We start from the raw sequence: 26,363 nt of genomic DNA, 5'->3' as shown, positions 1-26,363 counted from the left end.
GAACTTTTAACCTCCAACCGCGGGATGTGATAATTAGGTATGTTACAAACTATTCATCGTGAAGGACGGCTAAGTAGAGAGCAATAGACCCTTTAACCTCCTCACAGATTGTAAACAACCTCGCCTAGAGGTCATTGATGTAAAACAAAAGGCTTCAATACATCAGGAATAACAAAACTGAAAAATTCAGTTGGCGGCTTGATAAAGAATTCGACGTTTAGTGATTTTATTCCGCAGGAGAGCGTGCGCTTTCTTCACAAAAGCGACAAGATACATGTTTTTTTTTTCGGAATTAAAATTTCACTGTTTTCTTCCTTTTTGAAATTTTAGATGTAGCCGAATGCAGTGCGATGTTAGAAATGCAACACAGTGATCGCTGTAAAATTAAAATTAATCATTTCGGCAAATACTTGCAATGTAATTACCAATTTTAAATTAAAGCTCGCCGGTACTTGCTTTAGGAAAGTAATATTAACGAAAAGTAAAATAATGAAGAAAAAAAAAATATATATATATATATATCAAAATGCAGAAAGACGCAAATGACTACAGCCGACGTGCCTTTTAGACTTTATTAACACGTTCCATCAGCAAAAAATGTACATAAGAAGTTATTTCTTTTTATAGAAATTGCTTTGAAACCAAACACACTGGAAGTAAAATAAATAACTCATCGGACATCTTCGCAAAAGATCAAATGGAGTCTTAGACATTGTCTATGCTTGAGTGTTTTGATTCCATTACACTCTGCAAGTTCAATTTAAAATTGGTAACACTAAATCATGAGCTAAACAAGCTAAGAAATTTACAGTCGGCGTGTAAATTTTAGCCACTCTCAAGACGCTTACATTAAAAACTAAGAATGTTTATTTGGAAGAACTCTCTTCCACTTTCGCCGATGCGTTGTCAAAAGCTAAGCTAAAATACGATTTTTTTGCCTTTTTAAGCAGATAACTGTTCCTACAGACCTAATAAATTATATTCCATTTGCAATTTGAAACTTCAAGATACCTCATTAAAAATTTCACGGTAAGAAAATACTGCAATCATGTCGAGATTCGATAAAAATATTTTTCCTCGTTTATCTCAAAAGCTTACTAGCGGTTTATAAGAAACACCTAATTCTAAAACTCATTTTAAAAAAGACTGAGAAATCTGCACTAAATATACGTTAGAGCATCTATACAATATCAAAGGCTTTACAAACCTTATAAGAAACACAAGCAAAATTAATTGCTTCTCAAGGAAAAAAGTGGGTTTTTTTTTAATCTCACGGTTAACCGTGTTGTATTACGAAATAAATGTACACTTACGGCCATTAAACAAAACCATTTTCGAAGTAAGTTTTGATATCTTAAAAAAAAACTAAAGGCTTATCACTCTAGCTAAATAAACGCTTGTTGAATTGAAGAGTAGTACAAGCTAGTAGTCTTTCATATCTAGTTGTCGAACCCTGTAAGAAAGAGGCAAGAACAGATAAATAAATAAATTATAATTGAGAAAATAGACAAGAAAATATTACAATGAAGACTGGTTCTAAATTGGGACGATATAAAGAAAAAGACATACGTTAAAAAATCGCTTAAACTTATATCAGTTACGATGAACTAAAAGGAAGTTAAAAACTTTAGCAGAAAAAAAACTACTACTCCAAATGAAACTTTTGATTCAAGTTTCCATGCACTCTACTAAGACTATCAGTATGAACATTTTCTAACTTCACCATGAGCATTTGTCTTGTAGACTACAGAACTTGCTTCCTCCTTTTCAAACCGTTCATAATAGTGAAACTCTGATACAATCTCTTGTCATTGGTTAACAAACTGTCGAGTGGAAAACGATGCGTTTCACACTTGGTAAGAAACGATTCTTAAAAATTTTCGCGCTGATAAAATTAGAAAATGTACCCTTCAAGCTTTTCCCTCTGGACTCAATTTTCAGTTTATTTTGACACAAAATAAGGTAGCGTCTTCTCAGCCGCAAATACCGCAAGCCACTTTCCCTAATCTAAGTAGTTTCTAATTTTAGTTTTCCAGAATCTGAACGGCCCAGGAGTAAAACATTGGAAAGTGAAGAGATCGGCAATGCGTGGAGGTTTGAGTCCACCACAACAACAATACGAATTTATGAGGGGTGGAGGGGGGTAAATTGCTCAAATACTTTGCTCAAATAGCATGAAATCACCGAAAAATATCTTTAATGGGTTGGTCAAGAGCGAATTTGAAAATTTATGTCTGGTTACTCGTGCAAGACCGACATGTTCCTTTGTAAATAACAATCCATTACCGTGACATGAACAATTTAAATAGCTTTGGAATTTAAGAATTGCAAACTACACTAAAATACCGCCATAGAGGAATTTGTTTTAAATAAATAAGTACTTGTCTTAATGGAAGGTTTCAATAAACGCACAGACGAACAATATCACAAACGACCAAGTTATCCTTCAATTTTGATTAACGACAAAAAGCAAGGTCCGAATGGAGCCATGGCAAACATGCACATGTTAACAAAGCTGACATAAAGCTGCAAGCTAAGAGGATTACAAGGTATTGGAAAGATTTATACGTACGAAAAGTATCATAAATTCGCGTAAGACAAACAAAAAGAAATAGAAAACCAGGCACAAAGTGAAAGAAAGCAGAAGGGAATTTCATGGAGGAAGCCGGCTTAATATCTAGAAAATTCTTAAATCTAGTCAGTCTAAATTTGTACACGAAAAAGCACGCTCGAGACACGAGATATAAAACGCACGTGCAAGAGATTTTTGACGAGTGAATATCAATTTTGCACGTTTTTGCTACGCTCTCGTCCATATTTGTTTATTGGGTATCAAAGCAATTATTACTCAAGTAGATTTACATCACAATACGTACGAACTGATCAAAATTGCTAGCGGGAAATATAACTATCGATTCACGAATGATTACATGCATCAAAACATGAGAAAAGGGATGAGAACGAAAGGGAATTTTAAAAAGGAACTGAAAATAAATGTATCAGTATAAACTGAAAACAAATCATCGTGCTCACGACACGAGATGAAGAACAATTGTGGAAGGGATTTTGAGAAAGGAAATATTAGCTTTGTGCGTATTTGCAAAGCTCTGGCTTATATCAGCTTATTCGCCATTCAAAACAGCCTTGACTCACGTACATTCATATCACAACACGTATAAATTGATAAGAAAGATTAAAGAAGGAAATATTAATATCTAAGGAAGATTTGACTGAGCTAAGATAACCTTTTCACAAAACAATACCCCACGTTTTGGGGTATTTTTCAAGTTCAGGTACTTTCTACTAAAGGAAGTTGGAAGGTGAATCCTAACATAAAAGATTAAACTGTAATACAATAGGACAGCCCTAGAACTTTACTTTAGGTTTAGAAAATAAAAAGGAAGTCTTAAGAAAAGTGGCACTAGGGCATGTTAAAACTTTCTGTTCTTGAATTTACGGAAAAGTTGAAAAAAAGGAGAATAAAACAGTTTAGCGGGGGAGGGATAAGGAGGTTGTACTTCGCTTGAAACTGATGTAATGCGCAAAACATAAGTGTTGAGCCTTACTATTGGAAATAATGGATCAAAGAAAACAATTCTGGGTCAGTACATTTTTCATCAGAAACAGACAGTCAAGAGAAGAAATAGTAAGGGCGCTCATTTTGTTCCACCATATTTTCAAATTTAACAACATAGTTAGTTAACTATTTAGAACCTCTTCTTGACGTGGGTGAAGAAATGAAACTATTTCAGTCAGTAAACCTTGAATATTCGTTTTATCTTTTTCTCTTTTTTCGGAAAAGGGAGGGAGAAAACCAACTGGTAATTCAAGGCGGTGATGGGGAGAGGGGTGGGTTAGTACTTTTTATCAGAGGAGTGATGAGAGGAGAAAAATGGAATGGAGATCACCTTGGTGTGGCTGTGGTCTCTCTAGCAGTGGTTGCTTAAATATTGGCTTCGTTTTGAAATTTCCCGATCAATTAATAATTTCCTCTGTTTTCACACTGTTTTATATCTTCCTACTTGAACCGTACAAATCACACGTAACAAAGGTTTTCCGAAAAAAAAAAATCAAAACAAAAACATCTTAAAAAAAAACTTGAACCAAGAATTAAAGATGAACCAGTGAAGCCAGTTTTTTGGTCAGCGCAAAACGGTTGTAAGAGCTTCAAACCCTAGCCTTGGACTGGACTAGCGAAAAAGAAAGACGTTTTGCTCAGTCAAGCGTGAGTTCGTGGTTTCGTCTACGGTTTGCCACGCATAGTTGATCATTCAACCCCCCTGAAAGTCCACTGACCCGTAACAGTTTGCCTTTTATCAGCCATTATCTTATAAGCTCTCATTTTCAATCCCACCGCTAATCAACGATGCAGAAAGACCTCAAATAACACGAAAACAACTCGCCACTAATTTATAAGAATAGGAAAATACGCACCCAGAAACTTGCTTAGACTTGAGAATCTTGAAACCTGCCGAGAAAATAAAGAGAAGTCGCTTAATCCAGTTGTTGTAGAACAGACAAAGTGACGGAACAATGGAAATCGACTAAGCTGGCAACCGGCCTTTAGTCAATAATAGTTTTATGCTTAACAAGGCACACAATAGGTTTTTGTCGACTATTTAATTGGACACTGTGGGAACACAACGTACAAGTTTACAAATTTAACAGAAGAATCTAGAGACTACAAGGTTTGTAATCAAATTCCCAGTGAGGCAAAACTATGCACTGTTTGAGACTAATGCACCGTTTACGAGTAGAAACCCAGATTTTGCCACTAAAATGCCAACAGAGAACTATTCCTAGGGCAATTTATTAAACTTAACGACTAGAAAACAAGCTGTGATAGGAAGGGAAGGTGAAATAAATCTATTAGACTCATTAGTGAGAACATTAAAACAAATTCTTGTTTATCATTTGGCATCCGCTGTGATCCGTATTGTTCAACCATTCTTAGACGTAAAGAAGGAAAAAACCTTTGGGTTTCGCAGCAGGAAAGAAGCGCGTACAGCTCTCTTACCAAGACCTTGAACAAAAAAATCAAAGACCTAATCTGTGCAGTAGGCCGCCACAGGATACCTTAACCGCAGGAAAGCAAACACTTCTTTTGTCTTGTCAACGTTGGTCGTTATCAAAAAACATATGAGGTAATTTGGGTTAATTAAGCGGTACTTTTTATTTTCAACCTTCTGGCGAGATTTGGATGTACAACACTAGTAAATATAATTACATATTGTACAAAAAAACAATAACGCAACAGGGTGCTAAAAACGTTCTTTGATATGGACCCCTACAAAGCAAGACCCCAGCGAGGTTCATAAAATCACAGCATCGCAACAGCTAAAGAAGCCCCCAGAAAAATGGCTCGTCTAAACAAACTGTCTTTCACATGCACTTAAAAATCGTCAAGAGGAGTTAATACAACTCAAGGGTTCCCACAGCCATGTTCTTGCTCCAAAATCACATAACTCATTGAATTCGTTTCCTTAAAAGATAACTGTGCGCAAAGCTCAAGTTAGGAGAGGAAGAAAAACTGCAGGTTGACGTAATTTGCATAAATGAGATATAAACAAACACAGAAAAGTACCATAATAAAGAAAATAACGCTGACTATGAAATTAATTCAAGTTCATTTCCCTAAAAAAGGGAAACTTTAAAAAAATATCAAAAAAAATTTGAATGCCAAGTGCTCGCATCTTGTCAGTACAATAAACCATAACCGCTAAGTGAGTATTTTTCACCAGCTTTGACATACCGGTTTATCATCTTTAATCTTACAGCTACCACAACCTTCCACAGTACAATGGATAAAGGCAAATTAAAGCGCTTCTCCGAAACTTTCATTGCAATGTTCATAGACCAGGCTTTTAGCCTGAGGTTTAAATGTTACAACCATCATGTTCAGTTAACAAATAATAACATACGGGAGTGCAGGTCATTAGCTTAAAACGCTGTCTGAAACTTGGGTTGTATTCACAGAAAAGAACACCTAATACATGATACAACTACACCAAATCGACATGTTGTTCTATTTAGTTTGCTGCAATCCAGTTTTTCTCCGCAAAAAGTGGGAAGAGAAGCAACCACCTTGTGTAGCGTACGAAACAATGAGACACGACTGATCAGCTCAGATCGGTTGTCATAGATTTAGAGAGAATGATGGTCTGCCTGAAAAAAACGCGTGTCTTCCGGTGAAATATAACTGAAAGAGAACAGAAAAGCCCGGATATGCTCTCCGTGAGAAATTCGATAAGTTTTGAAAAACGTGACGTGAGAGATTAACGCCAACAGCTGCTTAAAGAAAAATAAGCACGTACAAGTTATTTTTTTAACCCGCAGGAGGTTCCGTCTGCCAGAAGTTCGTGTTTTGTTCCCATCACGAACATTGAACAATAGGCAACTCAAAATCACAACAAATTTCTATAAAAAACGTTCAATATCTTTCTTCCACTTCGACAACTGAGCTAGAATTTATCATATTTCCCGTTCTTAGGAAGCACAACACGTTTTCTACGTTTTTCTACATTTCTGATTCGACTGGTATGCAGAAATCGTGTCATAAACAAATTAGTACATAACCTTGTACTTCAATTGATCAGTCCTCTCACACAAGCTACTAGCGCATCCCACGAGCAAAACAGGACTACCTGGGATGCAATCTTCACAGGATACCCAGATTTTTCCTTTTTCCCATTCTTGTAACAAATTTTTTAACATCTTTCTTTGCACAACAAAAGGTGTTGTCGTTCCTCCAACAAAAAAGTCCCTCACCCAAGGTTATGGCTGACAAAGAAAATTCCACAAGTGATCTCTTGAACAACAATCACTCAACAATTGGTTAATGTGGGTTATCTCAATCATATATCTCTGTTTTTTGGATAGTTTAATTACTTCTTTATAACCCCAACAATTTATTCCTCGTCGAGTATTTTTTGTCCCTCTCATAAAGATCCAGAAAAAAAAAAAACAAAACAAAACAAAACAAAACAAAACAAAAAAATAGGAAAAAAATTTAAACCGCTGAGAAACAAACAAAACCGCGTGAGATCACTGCTTAATAGCTTTCATTGAAACACTCCTGCACCAAGGTTTCACAAACGATCTTGAGAGGGTAGAGCTATCATAAAGTGTAAAATAAACAGAACCTTGTGAAATCGCTTAAAAATAGGTTTCCTTGAATTTTTTTAACAGTACACTGAAAAGGTGAAACCACTTTTCCTAGCAGGTCGAACAGTGTGCATGAAAGAACTGCTTAGAAGCTTTCATCTGACGGTTATCATGTTAATCAACAAACTTAAAGGTCAACACCACCTTGCACAGTTGAAAGAAAGGAAACTTATGAAAGTGCTGTTCAGCAGCTTTCAATTGAAAACTTGCATATTAGGATTTCATCAACAGACTTAGAACTATATAACAACCTGAAAGCCAAAAGTGCCCCATGCAGTAAACCAACATAAAAGCGCTGCTAGCAAGACTTCCGTTGAATGGTTAAACACTCAAGTTGTATCACCAAAAACAACACTGCACAGTTTGACACACGATCAGAACGCTTCCAACCACCACAGTGGGCAGCATTACAAGCTGTACAACTGAAAGATTGTTTAACAACTTTTATTTACTCCTCATGGGGACGCAAAAATTTTGTCTTCGTCCACGCTCGTGACAAGACGAAAAACATCTTTTTCCATTTGTTTACCGTGCTCAAAAACTAACTATCTTTCTTATTCTATTAAAAAACATGACATTATCAACATGGCTGATCCTAGCAGTATGCAAGAATGCGTGTCATATATGAACTTGGTAATGAGCCTTGTTCACCATAGAGTCTCTGTGGCTCAGTGGTAGAGCATCAGAGCGCAGACTCCGAAGGTCTGGGGACTAAGAATTTTTTGCTATGTCCCACGCTCGTGGCAAGACGAAAAAACATCTTTCTCAAATTTAATTTATATGATCACAGTTGTCTGATCTCAGGAAGGGAGCCTTTACGAATTGGCGAACTCTAATGAATCCTTCGCTTTTCTTTTCTTTGTTTTTTCGTATTTAAGGAAAACTTAAAGTGATAAAATCACTCAATCAAACAATTATTTACCACTCCTTTTTCCACTCCAGGATTCAATTTTGTTAAATAAAAAAAAAAAATAAAAAAAAAAAAACTCTCGTGCCGCGGAAAAATGAAGAAGACAAAAAGAGCCCGAAACAGCCTCAAGAATACAAGATAAAATTGCCAATAACCATGATCACCTGAAGAAAGATAGGGGTTTCGTCTTGTCTCGATCGTGGCATAAAGAAAAGGATCTAGGTTTCCACGAGGAATCGAACCTCAGACCTTCCGATTTCGTGCTACAATGCTCTACCACTGAGCCACTGAGACTCTATAATGGCCAGGCCAATACTAGTTCATATGTGACACGCGTCCGCCACTCTGCTTGATAAGCGATGACAAAAGCCTTCTGTGAGTTAATGAAATAAGAAAGATGGTGAATCTTTCCTGTTTCTTTCTCGTTTTCTTGTACAAATTAGATGCCAGTCCTCTTAGGGATCACTAGGTTAAGAGAAACTCAGAGATGAAATGACGAAAGACGTTCTTTCGTCTTGTCACGAGCATGGACTAAGAAACCATTCCCACTTTCATTGAACGTTAACAAAAGACACACTTACAAAGACTGGTCCCCAGCCTGCACTCTGTATTCCTCTCCACCAATTTGTACTAACGTTTCCTTCTTCTTGGAACCTTTCTTCCTAAATCTGCGTTTTTTCTCCTTCTGATCGCTAGACACGGAACTCGCGCGGGACCGTGGTCTGTCTCGACGGTGTCGATGTTTGTCTTTGTGGTGATGGTGATGATGATGACGATCAGTGCTGTGGCAGAAAAATACATAAATATAAGCGGTTAATGTTCGATCAGGGTGTGTCAGTCAGCCTTCTAGAGGGTCTCAATAACTTTTCCGTAAGCGGCTGTCGATGGTTTACTAGGCGGCTGTGCCGTAAGGTCAAACCCAAACACAAGAGCATGCTCGCTGGCTAAACAGCGATGAGAGGTTTTATGGAGGCTGTAGATGGCTTTAATCTAAACCCCTGCCTCTACTTAAAGGCCACCTTGGAGGCAAAAGAGGCCGTTGCAGAGAAGTGGCCGGGTTTATGCGCAACATTGCTAAAACACTCAAGAAACACATCAGTTAGGCCTTCACGTGGACCCTTCAAAAAGCTGACTTCGGTACGAGAGACTGACGTTTATAGATGCACTAAGTTAAATTAATGTATTCTAAGACTTAAGTTTGGAACTGAGTTCTTTCTCCCATCGTGTTCTCTTGTTTAAAAGTTACCGCGTTGACTATCAGAAGTGATCATTATGTAAATTCTCCAAGTGATATCTATACATTATCCAGCCAAAAGGTATTGAGAATACTAAAACTTGTCAGGTTAAAGCTTGGATTTGGTAGTTTAAGGGTTCCTTAATCTTTACCTGAGTGATTTATCATCGTCATCGTCATCATTAAGCTCTTCCATGACAGGTATAGGAATAGGATTCTTCGGTTTCTTGAGAGCTGACTTCAGAGGTTTCTTTTTCAAGCTGCTGTCCACAGATGGAGTCGTATCAGAGGTGGCAGCCGAACCTGACACCCCTTTGTCCTGTATAATCTCGGGGACGGCTTTGAAGGAAGGATGATCCTTTTTACGATCGATCGTTGGTAACTCTTCGTCATCGGTGTCGGAAGATTCCGACTCAGGTTCTCTCAACGGTTCTTCCTCGGGTGTTGTCTCTGTGGCAAGGTTAGAAAGGAAGAGAAGAACATGAAAAAAAAAAATTGTTTAAATATGATTGCCCTAGTGATTAAATGACAAAGATGCGCGTGATCTGATTAGCCGTGGATTAAGTCAAACATTTCAGTCATAGCCCCGCGCGAGGTAATTTTGATACTTGAGTATTAATTTCCATTTTTATAGTCCGGATACAAATAAAATAAATAGAGTCTATTTTGATAAATCACATTTTTACCAGACCATTGTCTGTCTATCTTCATGTCTGCCTTTCTGTCCGTCTGTCTGTCTGTCTGTCAGTCACTTTTTCAGTCTCTCTTTCAGTTTCCCTTTCTATCTCTCTGTCTGTCTGTCTGTCTGTCTGTCTGTCTGTCTCTTTGTGAGTCAATTTCTCAGTCTATCTGCCTATCAGTCAGTCTGTCCGTCTGTCTGTCTCTTTGTCAGTCAATTTCTCGGTCTGTCGGTCTGTCAGTCAATTTCTCAGTCTATTTGTCTGTCTGTCATTCTGTTTGCCTGGCTGACAGTCAGTTTGTCAGTCTAATTGTCTGTCTGTCAGTTTATCTGTCAGTCTAATTGTCTTTCTCCCTTCTTCCCTGCCATTAATTCAAAAGAATTGAAAAACATCCCTCAATTCGCAATTAGTTCTGTAAGATACATGCTTTTTTGCGTGTAAAATCCTTAACATCCTTACCCATTGGTGTGCTATGCATAGGTCCGTCTGAAGCGTAGAAAGGAGCTGGAGGAAAAACAAAAAACCAGCAAAAACTTTTCATCAAAATACAGATCCTTGGGTCGAGTTGCCGACACTAAGGCTAACCAAGGCTGACCGTATTTTAAAAAATTATTTTACTCTAACCTTTTCGACGTTTCTTCCTTGGAGTTTTATCTTTTGGCCATCCATTTTCACTCGGAACTAAGAAAGAAAGTAAAAAAAATGAAAACTCGCAAAAAAGGTTGCTGTGATTTGCCGAAGTAAATATACAAGTAAGAAAGTAACGTAATTTGGAAAACATAGATTTTGTTCTGTAACAGTGTTAATACAAATCATTGGCTTCTTCAAATGCTTTGTCACTCACTCTTTGTCACTTGCCCAATTGCGGCAGATTGCTGAGGGGAAATTTTATTTCAAGTGGGTTTTAGAGTCTTTAATTGACCGTAGAAAAGTAGAGTCTTTAATTGACTGTAAAAATCCATCACCAAAGTAATCACAAAGGCTAATCAAAACGAAGATTTATATCGTCATTAGCCTACGAGAATTCACAACAGGCAAACTACCGAATGCGCGGGAAAGCGCGGGAGACCAAGTCCTGATTGGTTTTCGTTTGGCGTCTGATTGGTTCAGAGCAGGGCGCGAGTTTTTACACCAATCACAGACCAAAGCAAAGCAAAACCAAAACAAATCCAGATTACTTTCGACAATCAATTGGAAATTACTCTGACCTGTTCTATACGTGAACATACTAACTCTGACTGAGCCAAATAAAGTGACAAAAAAATTTACGAGAGGTCAAAATAATATCACTACAGAACCATACAATTTGTACCTTGGTCATCTTCAGAGTCGGAAGAATCAGATGGAAGACCAGGCGAGGAGGGCCGCTCATCTTCCTCTTCGGAAGATGATTCTGGTTGGGTGGTGCTCACCTCTGGGAAAAAAAAAATAAATAAAAAAAGCGATCAGTGCAAATACATACTTAGGTAAATATGGCGGACGGACGGGGAAGTAACCTGCTTCATCCAATTTTCTTCTTCTCCCGCGAAAATATCGTTCAATATAGACAGAAACAAGGAGGTATGTGCAATTTGTAACACAGATAATGTAATGAACGAATTCAACTATAATTAAAATATAAAAGTTAATTGTTTACGATGAAGGAAAAAATCTTCGCATACGAGAGAAGCATGCCTTATCTTAAATTCAAATCAAAAAAGTGACAGGTAGGGGAATATAAGTTGATCTTATGAAAAATTCTCCGAACGAACACCACAAGAATTATATAGCAGACAGTAAGGATACCTGACTTATCGGTCTGTTCCCAAATTTTCCGGGCTCGCTCTACAGATTCAAAGAAAACAAAGAAAAGGATATGTCAGTCCCTGTAAATCTTAGACGCTTAATCAAACTTACGCGCTTATTTCGCTTATTCCTGTTCACCAAACCTCTGTCTACTTGTCTAATAAGAGTTTAGAAACTCCAAGCGAGCTTGAAACCAGATTTAATTCATGTAATTTTCCTCAACTGTTTCGTTTGGGAGAGCAAAGCGTGAACCTTTTAAGCAACGTCAGAGGTTCGAATCCTGATTAAGTTAGAGTAAAAGAACTTGCTTAAATTTGAACGGAGATATCTTTTCACCAAACCTAATTGGAGTGGGTCCTGAACACTCAAAAATTTCTTATGCAGTATTTATGTTCTCTCGCCCGATAGCCTCGTTTCCGTGCATTTTCACGCAGATACCGTTATACCATAAGAATGACGTCCAGAACTGTAATAACAGCCATTAACAACTATTCACCGAAGGGGAGGTGCCTAGTGGTGGATATACGGCTCGGCAAATATCCACCTCATACCACCCATACTGAGGAGAATAGTTGTTTTAGTATGTACCAAAACAGTGAAATACTGTAGCACTAAAGGTCATATTAACGCATTTCTTCCTGCAACGATTACTATCTTTCCGGGCGCAAATCGCGCGCGCGCTGCTTGGAGGTGATTAGCAAGGGATATTTGGAGTTTGAGTAGCCAATCAGATCGCACCTATAATGCTACCCACTGTGTATATACTCACAAAACTTTTAGACTTTAACTGACTGTACCAAAGATGTGTTACAGATTTTTCGTTGCACAATAATATTGCATGACGAAGTAACATCACCCCTTATTTTCCTCTTAGTTTCGTGACCATCAAAATATTGACTACAAAGGAGTTAAAACACAGAAATGTTTGAGTTTACGCCTTGTAGACATCTTACCGAGTTCAGGATTATCAGGGTACTTGGCCTTTAGCGATTTTCCATCTGAAATTAGAACAAACAAACAAAAATTAGTTCCCAGAAATGAAGAAGGGGCACTTTTTTTCGGCCTCTAGGGTCTACCCTGAATGTACGTCCCACCTTTCGTGTGTCGACTAGAAATCACTGTAATTTATTAAAAACCACGTTCTTACTACTTGGACTGAGCAGAATGTATAGAGCATATTTGAGAGAAATGACATTTCAAACGCACACCTGGTACACTGGTATCTTCATCTCCTATAGTATCCGTGATACTGTTGTCTGTGGTGAACCGACTCGTTACACTGCTACGGAAACCGCTGCTGGATGGCTCCGTGGTAGATGTGCTAGTGGCGTTTCCATCGTCGTCAAAATCATACGGGGATCGGAGAGGTGCCGTCTCCCCAGGGTGATAGGAGCGTTTCTAAGAAAAAAAAAAGGGAAACAGAACTTTTCGTTAAACAGGCGAAGAAAGAAAAAAGAAATCAATAGGTTGGGTGGGAAAAACTGAAATGCAAGAAAATGGAATAGTCTCGGGAATACGAACAGGGAGGGGAGGGAGAGTGCATGAATTGAAAAGTGGGAGAGGAGAAAGGGAAAGGAAAAAGGTTAGTTCACCCTTTCACTCCCAAGATCTAATTGGAAATTCTTCCCTCTTACCACGATACATTTCTTAAAAAATTTGAGGGAAGAGTTTGGTGTTCTTTTATGAGGATATTCTTCGGCTGATGAAACTGTCTGTTCTCATAACGTATTCACGAGATAACAAACTGGAAACTTGAGGAGAAGTTACATATTGATCAAGTCTGGGATACTTATTTTACTTTGACATAACAAGCGGGAGAAGGATAACATTGTGGTACTCAGAATGGAGATGAAACAGTGAAAAATTGTCATATCGCATTTCCTCAAATAAGAGGTTATATAATTTCGGCCAAAGGAGGGGGCGCCTATTGGAAGGATGGCTCTAAATCGAAGGGGTCGCTTATAAATCTCCTGTTCTGATTCCGCTGCGGTTGAAGCTTGATAAATTATAGATGAAGTGGCAAAAGAAAGTGTTTTTCTTGGTATTCCTACAAGTTGAGGAAATGAGGGAGGAGACGGGGGGGGGGGTGTTTCGAGGGGGCGCCTGAGGGTGGGCACTTATTCGGCGGAGGGCGCTTCTTAGAGCGTGGGTGCTTATTCATAGCAATACTGAAATGCTGTATACCTAACAGGGTAGAAGTTCGGTCGGATAAAAGAGTGGCTGAGAAATTAGAAGGGGTAAAGACATGGCAGACCATGAATTGATCTTATGAAAAGGTGGTCAAAAAGCGGAGAAGAGCAAGTGAAAAACAGAACATGCTTTCATGAGAGGACAAATCAATGAATAAAGAATGTCTCATTTAAGGAAAGAGGGTGAGTTAAGCACAGAGACGTAAAGAGGGTGAATATTCCTCTTACAAAATGCTGCGTGGGTTTCTGTATCCCGTATGTCTTGTCCTTAGTCTTCCAGCGCATGTACACATTCTTGAACTCTTTCCGAACCTAAAGGTTTTTTAAAAATAAAGCAAGATTGTGAAAGTGAATCAAATATTCTGCGTCCATTAAATCAAATTGAAATCGGGAAAAAAATAATAAAAAAAAGGTATGTTACTCACCGTCTTGTCCAATAGGAGATAAAACACTAGTATAAACAGGCCCTGTGAACGAAACAAGTTCATCAAAAATTTGTCGCTGATCAATCGACTTTCATCGATCGAAGAATTAAAAAATAGCAAATTCAAGGTATTCAGCATCTATTAACTTCGAGACGAGTCCTCACATCTTTTGAGAGTTGAAAATCAAAATGAAAAGGAAACATGCATTTTGCTTCTTGTCGATTACACGTGTTCAGGTACCGAATTAAATTTTCGTCTCTACGCCTCCTCAATCTGTTTTTTTTTTAATAAGCTCTTCGACCCAGTTTTTGAGAAGCGATCAATTTTTTTGCGTGAAATAAGAGTGAGTTAGGACTAAAATTTTGCTCATATTCTGATGGCGTAGAAGCAATGCAATCCCGGTTTTAGTTGCAAAAACAACTGAATGACAGAAATCCTACATTGCCTTTCCACATTAAAATTTAAAACCACTCTGTGAAGAACAGAGCACTTCACTGCCGGAAGTGATTCTAACCTGGCAGAACGTAAAGGCAGCAAAGATATAGTGAAAGGTTTCCAAATCTTCATTGACCATCAAAATGGCGAACGCGAAAGATACTCCTATCAGGGGAAGAAGACCGGCTGTGGCTCGTAATCCGGCACTGTGACGACGAAAAGCGAGATAAATAAATAAAACATTTGAAAAATGAATAAAGAATTATCTAGTTTAAATCATAACGAACCAGTCTTTATTTATCGACGGGGGGGAGGGGGGGGGAAAGGAAAAGGGAAAGGGGGATCATTGGAATACTCCAGAACGTTATGGGAGGGATTCGATAAATTTCATTTTATCATTTTCAGGTATTAAAACATTTCTCAGTTACTGAGCAGTTGGAGATTGGTCAGTTAAGGGAAGCGGTTTTCAATGCATGGTTTGCATAAATTTAATGTCTTTCGTTATCTTTGGCGTGGTAGTTAACTATTCACCTCAGTGGAGGAAGCTAGCAGTTGATATTTAATCTCGCCGCTTCACGGTTCGGTAAATATCCACCATGAGCCATCTCTACTTCGGTGAAAAGTTGTTAAATAGTCTTTTACGCTTCAGTCTGGTTTTCCCCAGCGACGCAAACAAAAGCGCAAGCACAAACGCGAGCATCAGGTAATTATGCCAATTGAAAACGAACGTCGACGAGCACAAAGAGTAGCACAAGAAAGATGACAAATTTTGATCCGTGCGCTTGATTCTTGTTTGCTTCTCTATGAGCTGTTAAGCTTGCCTTTGTGCTCGCGTCGCTCGTGAAAACCAGGCTTTAGCAAGAGACGATTGGCACGCTCATGTATCAGTCAAAAGTGCTATCTTACGTCAAGTTAGACTGTTCCTCGTCATGGTGATGGTGGTGATGCCGTCGACGTCTCTTTCTTGATTGTTTTTGAAGTGATGCGAACAATGCCATGATAAAGACGAGTGTGTTGAGCTAAGATGATAAAAAGAAAATCAATGAACAACACGAAATACTAAATCAATCAATGTAAAGGTCTAAAAATACTGTATCATTCCACAAATACAAAATTTTTTGTGTAAATATGAAAAATGTCAGACCGTCATCTCTATGTAATTGTTTGTTTTGTTTGCCACAGCAACATGCATGTCAACTGCGCAAAAGAATACCATTGAGGAAAACAGTGTGTCACAAAACGAATTAAAAAATAAAACGGGCCCAACGTTCATCGACACAGTGTCTGCAACGAAACTACAGATGGAGAGGTGGATGGGAAAACAAGATGAGGAAGAACGGGTGAAAAGTGGACGGTTGACATTAACCCTTCTCATTAGTAAGACAATTCTAATGATGTTAGTGCGGAGAATTTGGTATTGGATCGAGTAATAATCCCCTACTTGATATATTTTTTCCTTTTTTTCTCATCACCGCCCTGCTTCATAGTGTGATGATGTTGTAAGGAGAACGGGAATGAGACCAGCTTCCTAGAGATGTCACTGGAAGTTTTTATGAAAGATTTTTAATTCAATTGATAATCCGTTTACCACAAGAGATTTACCTCTTGGTTTGCCGTTAACATTGACATGTGTTGTCAGGAGTGGGATCATTCGTGAAGCTACTTACCGCGACAATGATGATGATCGGAATCGTAAACGTCCAGATAAGTGTTCCATCTGTTGACATCCAGCAGCTGAATAGTAAAAAAAAAGGTCAAATGTCAAGAAATCTAGTGGGAACTGTCACTATCTACTGCTTGGTTTGGGAATGTTAAAAGTGCAAACAAACTGTTTACGCGGGGTGGTAAAAAGTTCTACAGAGACCATACAAAGTTGACTTACAATCTCTGGTTTCCGTAGCCCTCGTTCGCTAAGCCAGCGGAAACTCCGACCACAATAGCGGGACATCCTGAGACAAAAAAAAAACAGGGTTAAAACCTTAGCACTCTTTGCACAGAAATCCGTGTTTTATGTCTCAAATAGTTTATTTTTAGTATTATTTGAAAGCATTAATTGCGCAAAATTATCTTCCAACAGATGACGGCGAGTGAATATTATAAAACAGTGACTTTGATAGGTTTCTTGTACCAGTCATTCCTCTTCCCTCTCCCCGCCCCCTCCCCTCCCTTTATTCCCGGAAAAAAGCCTGGTTACAGATAACAACTTCTACCTGATAATTTAGGTATTCTCACCCCTTATTTGCTGGATAATGTATGGATATTGGAGGGAGATTTTAATTGTTAATCACTTCAAAGGGTTGATACATACACTCCCTGTTGGACAACATTCGCACACTTACCCCACCCCATAAAGAAATAGAAGGACATTTTGCCAGTGTCTATATTCCTCTTTTCCCTGAGCCTGCGATACATGTGCAGACCTTCGACGAACATCCACGAGAAAGAAGCGCTGAAGAAATAATGCAGCACTATGGCGATCAACTGACACATTCTCTGCAATGAAACACAAATAAAAGCAACGTCGTAAGATCAGAAGCCAAACTAATATTTTTTAAAGAAAGCTAAAGCTAGATTTCTACTGTCGCGTTCTTGCCCACGCTAATGAACATACGTTTGAAAAAAAATTTGTCGTGGTTAAAATAGACGTTCACGTGCGTAAAAGCATCCATTGAGTGAACGTTGTCACTTTTCAAAGCTAGCTTTGAAACTCTTTACGGTGGCCAATTTACGTTATCAACTCAGTTGATAATACTAAATCACCCTACTGTAAACATAAGTTGCCCTTGTATTTAACCCAACCTGATCTGCCGTTCTGTTGATTCCCAAGAGGAACGTCAGCTCCGCAACGAAGACCGCTACAATAAGGTTCTTATGAATTGTTATCGAATTGCTCTTCAGATTCCTGTAAAGACAAAACAGAGATGTTACTGATAATGATACATTTATACAGCGCATCCTCTATAGGAATATGCCCTACAACATTTTGCAGGAATTTTGCAGGTGCCCACAATTTGAGAATTTTTGGAAAACAACACCACACCACAACACCAAGAGCTCCGCTATCTACGCTTACGAGAGGTGCGCGGGCTCAATATTGTATTGTTCAATTTTGTATTAGAAGTGCCCATGGGAGAAGAGATCATGATATAACGATATGGAATATTTCCCACAATTCCTTGCGACCGTTGTGAGAAGGTCAGGTAAGTAAAATGACGAAAATCAAATAAAAATTACCTTAGACACAAGAATAGTATAAAAGCTGTCAGTAACAGAACCAGGGACACCGATATACCAATGTAGGTCACCAAACGCATTGCAAAGGCTGCTTGCTCGGGATACTAGTAAAAAATCGAAAAAAAAGAGAAAATTATTTGTGACACTGAAACAACACGCCTCTTCTCTCAAAAAGACATTAACAACAACAACAACAACTTAAACAAGTTGACTTAGTTTTCTTTCACGATTCTCAATTTATGAACTAATTTCATTTCAATCTTCCCCCTGAATCATTTGGATTATTTGGATCATCTGGATCACATGAATCATTTTTTTCCAAAGTGTATTCTCAATAAAACTAGATTTAGACTCTGATAGATCTACCAATTATAATAATTTTGTTCGAACTAATTATTAACAATTTTACATTCACTTTCTCGTTGCAATAGTTTGGAAACTGAAAACAACCTCCTCTAAAGGAAAAAGTGAAACTGACCCTCATACAGACCTAAAAATAAATTAACCCTTTAATTCCCACTAGTGACCAAGACAGAATTTCTCCTTACAATATCAATACAATATCAACCAGATAAGTGATGAGAATAAAGAAAAAGATCATTTTGGGGATTATCAGTTGATCCAATACTAAATTCTCTGAACTAACATTATAAGAATTGTATGGTTGACAGTAAGGAGAATTACAAATTTAATCTGGGAGTTTAAGGGTTAACTAATAATCCATACGAAAATCATATCCTTCAAAGCTTTCTACCTGGTACTTATTAATATATTTTCATTTCTTTATCTTTAAGTTAACCCTTAAGTTGACTCCCAGGATCTTATTGTTAATTCTCCCCTCTGGCTGATAAGGTTTTCCTCTAAATAATTTACGAGAATTGGTGTTAGATCAAGATAACAACCACTCCATGATCAGTTAAAGGGTTTTATATTTTTATCTTGCAGCTCTTTCTCTTTCCTTTCTTATTTACACTCTACTACCAACAACTCAAATCTAAATATATGTCATGGCACTCGACCAGATTAGATTTTTAGCTGTTCTGGTAATCATCTTAATTGTAAATGTACGTCTTCTGCAAACAAGGTAGTAAAGTTGTTGTTGTTGTTGTTGTTGCTTTTTGTTGTAACAGCTTCACAATCATCAACCTCACCTGAAGATTTAAGTCTGACAGGACTGCAAAAGCCGTTAGGTGAGTGCAAGAGCACACTGTGTGAGTTCTATTGGACTTCACTGATTTACACCCGTAACGTGACCAACCACCTCCACGCGTGTCTCTATGGTAACGAAAAACAATAGGCAGGCTTAGCAATCACGACGGGTCTTCTGGTTCGGGAATAACTATTTTCATTACAGACGTCAACCAAAAGTACCTGTACATATCATATTCGATTATAGTATATTTTATAGCGGTTTTTGCCATAACGACGACGTGCAACTCTTGTAGTGTCTCCGATTGGCGGTTGCTAGGTTACCATGTTCTCCCGCTGACGACAACTCGGAACGAAAATGAGTACAAAGGCGCGAAAGCGGCGCGACTAGACAAGTGTCTCTATGGTAGATTCGAGAGTATGCAACAACATAAAATTAAAGCTATTCATTATTATACTCACGGTACTGAATAATTCCAGTGCACACAAATGTAAGACGATCGATTCACCTAACAAAAAGGAAAGATGACAAATAAACCAACATGACAGCAGTTGAATTGATCACGTGGTAAACCAGGATTATTTAAGAGAAGACAACTTAAACACTCTTGGGTTAGTTTCTTAAACAAATCCTAACTAAAATTAGTAATGAATAACAACTTACAAGTCTGTTGGCAAAGGCAATGCGGACAGGATATGTTAAGGGAGCCATTTCCATCTCAGGTAACTTGACAGAGATGACATCAGAGCTGACTTCAACGTTGTACTTCGAGTCACTGGAAAAGAAAAAAAAAGACCTTGAATATATTTTAAAAATCCTCATCCAGAAGAAGATTAACCTTTTACCTCCAAGATCTCATTAGTAATTCTCCTTACTGTCTGTCATACAATTCGTATGATGTTAGTTCGGAGAATTTGGTATTGGATCAACTAATAATCCCTTAATTTATATTTTTCTCTATTCTCATCACTTGTCTCCTTGATATTGTATTGATATTGTAAGGAGAAATTCTGCCCTCGTCACTCGTGGGAGTTAAAGGGTTAACAGGAACTGCAGATGTCAAACTTGGAAATCATTTATGCTTATTACACTCACAAACTACAACGTGGTTCGCTTAAAATAAATTAATATACGAGTTTTATCAAAAATAAGAAGACGACAAGCAAAAGCAGTTATCGCAAATCGCAAACTGCTTTTAATTATTTCTGGAACATATTCCATTTCCCAATCAAACCACAATATACACTACCAGCAGTCCCTTCTTCTCGGTGCATTCCGTCGCACGATTTAAATAAATTCAGTGGGGAAAAAAGATGACGTTATCGCCCTTCACACCCAAAATTCAACGCATCGATTTTTTTTTTCTTTTCACAATCTCTTTTGACTGGTGCGACAGACTTCGCTGAAAAACAGGGACTGTTCGTAGTCTAACCACGAAACAGTCTCTTCTAAATACTAGGGGGAAAACCAAAATTGTTTAAAAATTCTATCCAAACGTACTTTCAATGCATTTAGTGCATGTAACATACCGGATCTTCGCGTCAAACGCCTTGGGTAATAAATCTCCGATGTTTCTGATGATCATGAAGCCAACTCCTATGTTGTCTTCCACGTCTAAAACAAAATTAAATAAAAAAATATTTAGTTCTCTAAAAGAGCTGTCACTCACAACATTACAATAATCGATGAAATTAGAAGATCCTCGCAGCTAAGAACACTACTGAAACTAGTAGTTGTAAGTAGGACCTGAAAAAAATTTCAGGCCCGTACGGGATTTGAACCCATGACCTCTGCGATACCGGTGCAGCGCTCTACCAATTGAGCTAACAAGCCAACTGGGAGCTGGTCAATGAATTGGGTACAAATAAACATCCGAGTGAATGAAGACTTAGATATATGAAAATTCACATATGTGAATTTTCATATATCTAAATCTTCATTACAATAATCATCGCAAAAAAAATTATAGCAATCTTAAAAATTGTTCAAATCCGCCTCTCTTTGTTGTTGTTTGCCAGCTCTCCCAGGTGTCCTTTTTTCCTCGCGTGCGCGCGCGGAATCCAAACGCGCACTAATTTTTTCTGTGTCAGGGTTTAATCTAGAAACTACCCAAAGAAGGCCTGGCGGACCCCCTTCTTTAGTTTTAGGGAGGCCCTTTACCAAGAAAAGGGTTATTACTATGTAAAATAGTACTTACAAAATAAGATTATCCTTCGGCACAATTTTTAGCGCCTCATTTGATATTTAAACGTACCTTTTATAAGGCAAATTTTTCGACTTGTGGCGATCCCGCAAAATCGTACTTAAGTATAAACCCAGGTGCTTGTTATGCAAGTTACGTCAAATTCAAGACTTACCTGTTCCACGAAAGAAAGGTTTAGGAAGGTAAATTCTATTGGAGATATTACGCCAAATTTTATAAGGAGAGTCGCTGTAAACGTCTGTTCTCGCGGGGTACGATAATCCAGAGAATCCTTTGACATACACTGGATGAAGTTCCATAACTATGAAGAACATGGCGTGAATATTAGCAAGTGAAAGCAATCGTTTGCTTACAACGAAACCGTCCTCTAGGTGAATCAAAATAGTTTCTACAGTTTGCGGAAAACTCATAAAAAGGGCGAAGTTACGGTATTCTAAAATATAGGCTACTACGATTTTCACATAAATAAGACAGAAAAGTATCATTCGTGCGCATGTTCAGGATCAAGATCAGGATCATGTGTTGTTGCAGGAACATTAAAACGTTCTCTAGCGTTGAATGCCGTTTAGTAATATTTCATAATTCTCTGATAATAGCTACCGTGCGCTTCTTAACCCAAACACCACAAGTAAAATCCCCAAACTGATCAGAAATCTCTATTGACATCATCTGTCTTTCATAATTTCAAATTCCAAAAAATGCAGTGATATTGTTTGCAACATTTCAATCACTTATGAGACAGAGCGGAGGAATTCCCCGACAAGTAGGTATTAAAATTACCTCAAAATGCGACACAGCCCTGTTACACTCAGCAAACTCAACAAAATATAATTCTTACCAATATTGGGAGTAATAATCGTGTACGGTGGCAAAATGCTGTCGGTAGAGCGTCTGTATCTGCGCGAGTCTCGTTTTAAGTACGGTAGACTTCTGGCTAAGTTTCCGCTGAAGTTTTCCATCTGTTTCAACAAAGCCGCCGTCCCTGCGGAGTGCTGTCAAATTGAAAGAAACAGCAGTCAAGATAAGAGGCTTACACGGCCAACGGAAGATAATAGTAGGGTAAGTGTACATAAAAATATCAACTGCTCCCAAAAATCGCCTTACAAAACTCTTGACCTCACTGCCAGTGCCTCCGCTTTCCGCTTTCCGAACAAGTATGATGATCACGGTCAAATACTCGTTATTGGCTTCTGTTTCCAGTAATGCGAATGGCTGAAAGGGCACGAGTTTCACAGGCCAATTGGAGAGCATAGTGAAATAAAAACCGGCGACAAATCGACCGTGGATTACTTGCAAAAAGAAAAAATAAAATAAAAGCAAAAATAATTCAGATCAATGTCAGGACCTGCGCAACTGCGCACCTACCCTTCCCTTAACCCAACAATAACACGAACTTGTTATTAGTTGACTGTTCTTGGGTTAGGGGGAGGGGTAGGTACAGACTTGCTCAGATACTGATGCAATAATTATTACCCGTTGAACGACGTCCCACACATCTTTGTTATCGGAGCTAAACAGCGTACTGGCTGACTGAAGAAGGACCTGTGGATCATATCAAATAAATTAATTAAGTTGTTGTTCTTGAGAGAAGCAGAAATTGTAAGCTGTAAAGAAGAGAGAAGCAGAAATTGTAGGCGCGAGGGATTCCGGATCGAAAAGTCGGTTTTGATCCGTAAACTACTCTCTTGGTTGCGTTTTCTGGCAAAACTTTCTTTAACCCTTTACACCCTAACATCAGCATGCATATTCTCCATACTGTTCTCTATACAGTTCCTAACGTGCCGACAAGGACAATTGGTTTAACGATCCAGAGCTTCTGTAGTTGTTGATCATTTCCAATATTCTCATGACCTTAGTGTGTCATTCGGGGATGATATTGTAAGGAGAAATTAGATGCTAGTTACTCTTCAGGGTGAAAAAACTGACCAGTGAACTTCATTTGCACATTCGCAGCTGCATATTTAAATTAAAAGAGGATTTTCCCGTCCTAAAAAATTGTACATTGTGTCACATCATTATTTCGAAACAGCTCTCTTAGTCACAATTTCACTTCTTGACTGTGGGTTTCTTGTGACCTGGCAAGAAATGGGAAATCCAGACACCATACAACTATTACCTCCGCCACGAAAACTTACACAGATAAGACAGTGAACGCGTTTTCCGATTCAATAGGTCTTCCTCACGCGAGGAGATCTGCCTTTGAAAGTGGCAAAAATTCAGGCAATGTTTGAACAGTTAACCCTGTGCACCCTAAGATCAGTCTACATAATCTCTATACTGTCCTCTTTACCTTTCCAAAGGTCCTGACAAGGAGAATTTGTTAAACTATCAAGAGCTTCCTTAACTGGTGATCAATTCCTTCATTCTCGTGACCGTAATATTTGATTCAGGGATGATATCGTGGGGAGAAATTAGTTGCTAGTCATTCTTAGGCGTCAAAGAGTTAAGAGCTAGGCATGAACGGATCGTTGCTTGAGGTGCGTAGCGACCGTTTCGATTCCCGCCAAATGAGCTGAAGTCGGCGGCGTCACGCCTTGTTTAGGCCGGGCCACTAAGTCAAATGTTATGCTCATTTTAAGACAACTACCCAAAGAATACAATCCCCTCGAATGCTCAAACTGCGGTAAGTACTATATCTTTACTTTAAATGGCTGAGATGGAAATTATGCGGTTTCTGCAATAAACTTCTCTAACTTTCGCACCTTCGCAAACTCCTTGGTCTTGGCTGAAACAAGCGTGCTGGAGTTTTGTTGACTCTCGTATCCAAACAGAGTGGTAATAATCGTCAGTGCGATTTCTATGTCTCTGGCGTACAGTTGAGGGGATAACGTGATGGCAAGATCTAACTGCTGTCCTATACCAAGGGCGAAATCTGGCTTCCAGTCAACGTTACCAGAAGTCAAGTTTTTTAGCTACAAAAGACACAAAGGTAATTTAGTATTATCAAGTGACTTGATAACGTAAATTGGCCACCGTAAGGAGTTTTAAGGCTGATGTTTCGAGCGTTAGCCCTTCGCCAATCACTCTGACGAAGGGCTAACGCTCGAAACGTCAGCTTTAAAACTCTTTACGGTGGCCAGTTTACGTTATCAACTCAGTTTATATTACCGTCATACTCCTCCACCGACATAGCACAAGAGTTTGTTTAGAAACTTAAACCCTCTACACAAAAGAAACCAGTGCCATCTGTCTGTGAAGACATGTTGGTCAATTGATTGAGGGCGGGGGGAAGAACGGAGATATCTCCATGATCTGATATGATGTATTAAAGGATGCATGTTGTTTCATAGTGTTTGATGGGAGCGGGGGTTTATAACAGACAGTGGTTGATAACTTTCCATCTTAAGAAAGAACGACCTTTCTTGAACATTTCAAGGAACAATTTATCACATAATTCTAGCTTGCGACTCATTCAAAAAAAGCAAAGTGAAAAATTACTAAACAAAGCGGTAAACATGTATCACACAAACAAGGGAGAACTACTACTTCGTGTCGGGAAGGGCAGAATTAAATACAGACTATAGTTAGCAGTTATTATATTTCATAAGCTCTCACCTTCTGCTGCAAAACAAAGAATGAGTTGGACACACAATTAAGTAGACTTGGTTTCTGCCAGCCATCATCCTTGTGACAAAACCGAGTTGCTGTTCCTAATAAGGAAGAACGAAAGAAAAGCATTAATCACAAACGTCCTCTCTAGTGATCTCAAATTGTGGTTGAATCCGCGAATTCGGGAGTTAAAACTACACAAGTTGCGCAGAACATTAAACATTACTGCAGGCTTGTGCTGCTATGTTACTCTCACCTGAATCATCACCCACACTCGTGTTTTAAGCACAGACTCCAAATCTGGCTTCTCACATGAAAACCTAGCTTTCGATCACGCCTTCATGATCAGCGCTGCAGGACGCGCGTTTTTCCCCCAGCGGGAAAATTTGAGACGCGTCGGGAAGAGGTTTGCCGGAAGTCTGGCACTAATAACGCTATTTTCAGCGTAAAACTCGTTGCACACCTCTCTCTTACTTGCGTCGCTTACGGCCTCATACTTTCCCGCGGGCGAAGAAACGCAATACTACTGAGCTACTGCTAAAAAGTTCGTGAATACCACATAACTTGGTTTTATTCACTGATTTAACAGTGGTAAATGGCTTGTTTAGTAACACATCAAAGAAGCGCTCGACGACTTTCGTTCACGTACTCGAGTTTACAATACAATACAATACAATATTCTTTATTTAACGAAGTTGACGTAATTAACCAAATGATTTATCTAACTTACGGCCTTCAAAGCAGTACAAATACATATATAAAATAATGACTAATCGGCAAAACGACTTAGTACGAGAAAAACTAAAACTAGAAATTGTACGGTTTAACATAGATATAACATGATATAAATAATTACCTTCTTAAACAACATTTCATCCACAAAATTAAAAAACATCGAAAACACAAACCCGATGATCCGAATGGGCATTTTTCTTTTGCTGTTGTCCCAAACGCGGCTTTTTTCCACCATATTTCTTCAGCAAATGCTCTTGGACATGATGTGTTTATAACTATTAAATACAAACAAATAAAATTAATTCTAGAGTTCCTCATTTTTCGGTTTTAGTAAACAAATAATACGTAGATAAATAAATAAAAAGAGGTAACATGACGAATGCTGTTCGAGATATCTTCCTTTAATGTGGTGAAATAATATAATAATGATAATAGTAATAATAATAATAATAATAATAATAATAATAATACTAACAAATACAAATCATTGTTAGTTATGTGTACAGAAGACTCACGATTTCTCGTGCAAACTGTTTCTAGAAACTCTCGAAGAGGAATTAAAATTAACTTTCCTTTCTCATGAAAGAAATGTTACCAAACACACGACCTTCCGACAATTCAACCAATTCCCTTTCCCAAGTAGGAAATTAGAAAAATGGGGATCCTTCCT

The 26,363-nt window shown here is 38.3% G+C and overlaps 1 protein-coding gene across 1 annotated transcript in view; it reads right to left on the bottom strand.

Annotated features, from left to right (window-relative positions):
- Positions 1–202: 202 nt before the first annotated feature.
- The window catches only part of LOC131774933 (cadherin EGF LAG seven-pass G-type receptor 2), a 42,166-nt gene continuing 16,005 nt past the window's right edge, over positions 203–26,363 (bottom strand). Inside the window, exons 11-39 of the mRNA XM_066174579.1 lie at positions 25,867–25,968; positions 24,965–25,059; positions 24,112–24,321; positions 22,883–22,951; positions 22,248–22,401; positions 21,564–21,710; positions 20,736–20,820; positions 19,870–19,981; positions 19,668–19,714; positions 19,208–19,331; positions 18,057–18,160; positions 17,622–17,724; positions 17,162–17,315; positions 16,705–16,771; positions 16,490–16,556; positions 15,729–15,841; positions 14,902–15,028; positions 14,388–14,429; positions 14,191–14,274; positions 12,982–13,171; positions 12,727–12,771; positions 11,774–11,812; positions 11,301–11,402; positions 10,613–10,669; positions 10,448–10,492; positions 9,461–9,758; positions 8,656–8,856; positions 4,435–4,468; positions 203–1,453 (exon numbers count right to left, since the gene is read on the bottom strand). Of these exons, the coding sequence (XP_066030676.1) occupies positions 4,447–4,468; positions 8,656–8,856; positions 9,461–9,758; positions 10,448–10,492; positions 10,613–10,669; positions 11,301–11,402; positions 11,774–11,812; positions 12,727–12,771; positions 12,982–13,171; positions 14,191–14,274; positions 14,388–14,429; positions 14,902–15,028; positions 15,729–15,841; positions 16,490–16,556; positions 16,705–16,771; positions 17,162–17,315; positions 17,622–17,724; positions 18,057–18,160; positions 19,208–19,331; positions 19,668–19,714; positions 19,870–19,981; positions 20,736–20,820; positions 21,564–21,710; positions 22,248–22,401; positions 22,883–22,951; positions 24,112–24,321; positions 24,965–25,059; positions 25,867–25,968 (3,005 nt within the window). The 3' untranslated portion in view covers positions 203–1,453; positions 4,435–4,446. The remainder of the gene's footprint in view (positions 1,454–4,434; positions 4,469–8,655; positions 8,857–9,460; positions 9,759–10,447; positions 10,493–10,612; positions 10,670–11,300; positions 11,403–11,773; positions 11,813–12,726; positions 12,772–12,981; positions 13,172–14,190; positions 14,275–14,387; positions 14,430–14,901; positions 15,029–15,728; positions 15,842–16,489; positions 16,557–16,704; positions 16,772–17,161; positions 17,316–17,621; positions 17,725–18,056; positions 18,161–19,207; positions 19,332–19,667; positions 19,715–19,869; positions 19,982–20,735; positions 20,821–21,563; positions 21,711–22,247; positions 22,402–22,882; positions 22,952–24,111; positions 24,322–24,964; positions 25,060–25,866; positions 25,969–26,363) is intronic.

This window comes from Pocillopora verrucosa, chromosome 11 (assembly GCF_036669915.1).
Source record: "Pocillopora verrucosa isolate sample1 chromosome 11, ASM3666991v2, whole genome shotgun sequence".
In the NCBI taxonomy this organism is placed as follows: Eukaryota; Metazoa; Cnidaria; class Anthozoa; order Scleractinia; family Pocilloporidae; genus Pocillopora; species Pocillopora verrucosa.
The sequence above is the reverse complement of the archived record's forward strand: the minus strand, read 5'-3'. Positions and strand labels throughout refer to the sequence as shown.